Below are 6,000 nucleotides of genomic sequence, written 5' to 3' on the forward strand. Positions count from 1 at the left end.
TTAACCAAGTTAGTGGCCCCACAGTTCTCCAAACCTCCAAGTATTCTGTAAAAATGAGTATAACTACAGAATTTTAAATTTTCAAACTTGGTAATCCATGATCTCCTGTCTCCCTGGGTTACTAATGACGTTACGTGGCAGCAAACTCTTTTACCTACCGTCCCACCAAAACAATTTTAAACAGTTTGCTGCCGCTGTAGGTACCAGATCGACTCGGGGTCCTGCGCCTTCTGATGATGTCACTATACATGATTGGTTTAGCGTTTGCACAATTACGTAAAACATTGTGATTGGTCTGGACAACTTACTAAAGTAATTATAGCGGGGTGTAGGTTTTATTTGAGAGCGGGATTGCGGTTTGTAAACGGACAATTTTTACGAAGAAATTCTCCGTGAGCCTTGCGCCTCCCAATGACGTCACATTATGGCAACGCCCTCTCAAACAAACTACATTGAGCCTGCGGTCTGCATTTGTAACAAATCAGTTTTATTTCTTTTTTCTCAAAAGCTTCAGGCTTAAAGATGAACATAGAAAATGTGAAATCTTAGCAATTCAAAATAATCAACCCACTTTAATTGATAAAAATGAGGTAAAATATTTAGGTATAATGATTAACAAGGACCACACTGATAGTTTCCCTTCACAACTTAAAAATAAATAAAAAATTGGAGGAATGAAATTTCTCTAAGGTTGTAACTTTGATCCTGCAAAATTACCGATTAAATTGTCAGACTACCACACAAGTATTCCAAAATGATGTTAAAAGTTTTCATGCCTCGATTAAGTTACTGGAAAATAACCGTAAATTAACTAAATAAAATGAATTTGTAACAAATGGAGACCGCGGGCGTAATGTAGTTTGTTTGAGTGGAGTTGCCATATATTTGACGTCATCGAGAAGCGCAGGCCCCTGAGTCGATCTGGTACCTACACCGCTATTGGAAGCCTGTGCTCTGGTCAGATGAGATAAAAACGTGAGATGGAGCTTTTATCTCAGCCAGAACATCACAGGTCATCTCCTAAACTGCCAGGTGTTCGTACATCGCTGTGTGACTGCTCCAAACCACAACGGGCTGACCTTCCATCCAGCAAGGCCAGGGTCAGCTGACATCCCTGCAGACCCCACGCATCCTGCACACAAACTGCTGAGTTTTAACGTCAAGTCAGCATTACAGAGGCAATGTCTTCCCCCAGGGTGTCAATCTGAAGAACCCAGTGAAGAACTTAGACCCTGAGTAGTCAGCTACACTGCTGTTTAAACAAATAAGTATATATGTCACAAACGCACAACTTTCCTTTTTTCTTTTCTTTAATTATAAAATAGAAAAGAAAGGTACTGTTTGTACATTTGTACCTAACGTATGCTGTAACCAAAGTCAAATTCCATTTTATTTTGCAGTCATGGCCAAATAAAGATGTTCTTAAGTATGGTAGAGGATGTGTGATGCTGTGGGCCTGTTTCTTCTCCAAAGCACCTGGGAAGCTCGTTGGAGTGCATGGTACTATGATCTCTTTGAAAATAAAAAAAACTGGTGGACTCTGCTAGAAGAGCAAAAAACATGTCTTTCAGCAGGATAATGATCCAAAACGTGAAAGGTTACAAAACCAAATGCTGCCCTATTGGCAAAAGAGAGAAGCACAAAGTATCAGCAGCTGGGTGGCCAATAAATGTGGAACCAACCAGTGATTCTGTAAGAACAATATATTTTTAAATTTTTATCCCCTGCCCCCACTGAGTCAATGCACACAACATAAAATAAAATAAAAATTGTGTAAAACTCTCCAGGCGCAATAACCAAATTATAAGCATTTTTATCTAAGGGTGCCATTAAGTGTAAAGGGTGCTGTACAAATGAGAAGTTTTACAGTAAGAAATGTATTCTTCTCTTTAATTTGCATACATTTTATACATGTTATTACCTGAAGGAGCTTAAAATTCTCCACAAGGCGAGTTTGCCATCCCTGCTTCATCTCGTCCATTCATGTCCTCCTCTCCCTCGCTCATTGGACATTTTCACGCCTTCGTGTCATTTTCTTTACGTTGAATTTGATCTCCTTCCATGACAACGGTCGGTGATTCAGTATCAAAAGCCATCAGAGTCTCGCTCCTGTTTGGGATTCTGGATACCTGAATGTTCTCACATTTCCTCTGCATAAAAATCTTTTAATAGAAATAAAACCTTTATTGTTTGACTATTAAAAAATGGTTATTGACTAATCGTTTCTAATAATTATAAATTCTGTGAAGGTGATTACTGATTTTGCATGAAATGAGGAACCGATTAACGCCGACCTCTGCGTGGATCTCTGTGTTCAGGTTACAGCACCATGAGTCCACAGGAGGACAGCGAGAATCCGCCCGGAAACAACGACCCGCTCTCGGCGGGCGTCGACGTCGGCAACCACGACGACGACATGGACCTGGACACGCCCCCTCAGACGGCGGCGCTGCTGAGCCACAAGTTCCACCCGTACCGACACGTGCACACGCACCACCACCCGCTGCACGCGCAGACGCATCACCTGCAGGCCGCCGTCACCGTGCACAGCGTGGACGCCGAGTGCTGATGCCCGACGGGGGGCTGGACTGCTTTTTATCAAAGACTATTTTTGTAAAACATTAGAGTTTAACGAGACGATCCACACTGTGTACTTGGAGCCTTCGGACGAGTTGAGGAAGATTACCGCAGCTGGACCGAGCGGCTCGGAACCGCGCCCTGAATTACGAACGACGCCACAGTGCGTCGCAGCGGCAACACCTTCCTCTCATCCCGTCTTTAACTTTAAAAGTCTCGCAGACACTCGCACATATAGGCAGACCTGGGCCAGTACTTACCAGCAGTTGGGATGTCCAGTTTTTTCTTTGAAGGATTCAGTTTTTTTTGTTTTGTTTTTTGAGAACGTGATACAACTGGAGCTTAAAAACTTTGAGCAGAGACAAAAATCTTCATTATTCAAGGCTGGACAGGACAAGTGGAAGATGGAATTAAAGCTCGGGTCCAGAATGGGTCTCTTTTGACTATAAGTCCAGCCCAAAACACGGCTTCCCTGTAGAGAGAGGTGGAGGAGGGAGACAGACCGCTCGCTGCAGTTGTGTTTTTCTGCAACGTGTTTTTTTTTTTTTTTTTCCTCTAGAACAAAGGCTGCATCTAGTGGGACTATAACACGACTTTTCTTCCAACCTCTAGTGTCCACAGATCAACTTTCCAGAGTTAGTTTATCTGGAAGTTGCAGCCTTTCTCCAAAGAAGTGGCTTCTGGTCTCATCCAACACGCTGTAGGTTGATATCTGAACACTATCATGAATGTTTTAGAGACGTAATGTAGGGAAGAAAATGCTTCAATGTTTCACATAAATACACTACAAAAAGACAGTTTTATTTTCTACTATTTATTAAAGAGGTAGATCTTCAACACAGTTTGAATAAGCAAGGAGGCAGTTGGTGATCTTGCCAACGTTGCAGCAAATTCAAGGCTCATTTTCATCTTTTTGTTTTCTCCTGAAAACGTTATTGGCAGTGATATGCAAGATATATAATCAATAATACTAATCAAGGTAAAGCAGTTATGAAGCTGTCAAAAAATAAAATTAGTTTAAGGTGTTCTCTCAATGAAACTCAAGATATTGAAACCGTTATTGTAACCGTAACAAACCTGAGATTGCATTATCTCAAAGCTTATAATGTTTCCAAATGACAAAATGTAACCATTTCCTAAACAACAGTGTCAAGGTCTTCTTATCTTGATGTAAGGTGATATCATAGTATAAAAAGAGTGGTGCCATATTTAGGTTTTGGCTCAGATAACCAATTTTTGTGCAGTTTTCCATAATGGTGAGAACAAACCCATGAATCCAGAAGGCAAACCTGCAATAAACTTACATAAACGTCAAACATCATCTGAAAAACAAATGAAGAGTTCTGCATTTGAAATCTGGAAAAGTTTAGAGTTTCTGAAATAAAAATCCTTAATTTGAGGGGAAAAAATGAAGACAATGAGCCTGAGTCGTCAGAGCAATCTGGAGTTGGTGTTTCATGGCATTTAGCACATCTTTCAGTTCTCAGAGGAATGTATATCGTTTAGGATTAAGCATTTTGTTCGACGGGGTGGGAAAGGATTCTGCACAAGTAAGACAGAAACGTTTGTGCTTGCTTAAAAATATAGTTTGGGAGATGGAGGAGTAGCATCTAAAGCCAACACCAGCAAAAAAAAAACGACATTCCTGGCTTTAGTCGCTGCAGGGGAGGTTTCTGGGTCAGGATGATCTTTGGGGTTCCTTAAGGAGGTCCGAGCAGAGACGGACATTGTCGTCTATCCTGGATGGAAAAAAACGAGACAGGATGTTTTCTCACTACGACCTTTTTTTGCCTTTGAGGCCAAGCTGATGCTGCATGTACCGTGTGGGAAGGTTGTGTGCCGGATTACGCAGCAAAAAGGGAACTAAAACTAAGTGTCAGTTTCTTGAAATGAGTGTATTTGTCCTTGATTAGAGGAGCTGAATAAGATTATGTGCCAATGGAATGAGTATCCTGACCCATAAAATAAGATAAGTAGACATACTGCACTCAAAATAAGATGGAGATGAGTTGTTCCCATTTTAAGTGCAAAAGTCTAATTTCATTGGCAGATCATCTTATATACCTGCTCAAATCAAGGACAAATACACTCATTTCAAGAAAATCCTTCTTATTTTTGCATCCGTTTCTGCAGCGCGTGTGCAACGACGTCCATGATGCCGTCTCCTTCTTGTCTGAGTGGAAGGAAAGAGATGCTGCTGCTGTTGTGCAGAGGTTTAGACCCATCTGCCGGCTCCTCTGTGGTTAACCACTCGAAATGTATCTTCTACACCTGTGTGTGTGTGTGTGTGTGTGTGTGTGTGTGTGTGTGTGTGTGTGTAAGGATGGGAGTGTATGATGAACGTGTGATTACCCACGTGAAAGCATTATTTTTTTTAAATAGTGTTGGAGAATTCTGGCTGAACGTGTGATTGAGTCGTTGATCTGTGCTTTGTGTGGTTCGATTGTTCAGCCGATCAAACCGCATCTTTTAGGTGCCAAGATGTCTGTTGTTCTGCAGAGATTCATTATAAAGTGTAAATACAGAGTCATGAATTAAAGTCCTGTACACTCATTTAAAAAAAAAAAAAAAGGAAAAAAAGTTGATATTCAGATATTGACTTGTCTGTTCATGGTGTCTCGCTATATATTTTTGATGCCTTGGATGTTGTTTTATTTTTTTAGCCTCATTTTTCTTTTAGGTCCATATTGGATGGAAGTCAGTACTTGGAAAGTTTAATACACAGTTTAAGTTGAAGAGAATTGTAGTTTTTAACGGTTTGTTATTGTCTTTGCTAAATATGTCAAAACACCCTCCGCACACTGAATTAGCCGATGCAGCCTTTCACCGAGCAACGACCAGACCAAAAGTTGTTCCCAGAAGAGCCATTTTGATTTGTCTCATACTTTCTAAAAAAGAAAAGAAAAACTAATGTGTTTTCCCTCCAAGCTGAATCCTACATCCTTTTGTTGCAGGAGAACTTTTAAACTGTATTAACAAGCTATTTGAAGAAGTGAAAAAGTAGATGTGTGTTTATGCAGAACACTCTGAATTACAAGTTATTGACTGAAGGAACGTGTTCGTCACCCAGCCCCTCTCCCAATGTATCGTATACAGCTATCAACTGAGATTAATTGCAATGTGAATGTGATAAAGTACATTTTACACTTAAATTGTATGTTTGTGATTTTTTTTTTTCTTATGGACGTATACATAACAGATAACCGACTGGTATCTGTTTCAGACATTTTTATTTTATTTCTCTAACCCCCAGTGGGTCGAGGCAGATGAGCGTTCACACTGAGCCTGGTTCTGGTTCTGCTGGAAGTTTTCCTCCCTGTTAAATGGGGTTTTTCCTCTCCACTGTCGCTTCATGCATGCTCAGTATGAGGGATTGCTGCAACAATGCAGACGACTCTCCCTGTGGCTCTACGCTCTTTCAGG

At 40.8% G+C, this 6,000-nt stretch overlaps 1 protein-coding gene across 1 annotated transcript in view; it reads left to right on the top strand.

Moving 5' to 3' along the window:
* cachd1 (cache domain containing 1) overlaps positions 1-5,729 on the top strand; it is a 107,475-nt gene extending 101,746 nt beyond the window's left edge. Inside the window, exon 27 of the mRNA XM_012878071.3 lies at positions 2,319-5,729. Coding sequence (XP_012733525.2) covers positions 2,319-2,569 — 251 coding nt within the window. The 3' untranslated portion in view covers positions 2,570-5,729. The remainder of the gene's footprint in view (positions 1-2,318) is intronic.
* The last annotated feature ends 271 nt before the right edge of the window (positions 5,730-6,000 follow it).

This window comes from Fundulus heteroclitus, chromosome 9 (assembly GCF_011125445.2).
Source record: "Fundulus heteroclitus isolate FHET01 chromosome 9, MU-UCD_Fhet_4.1, whole genome shotgun sequence".
Lineage (NCBI taxonomy): Eukaryota > Metazoa > Chordata > Actinopteri > Cyprinodontiformes > Fundulidae > Fundulus > Fundulus heteroclitus.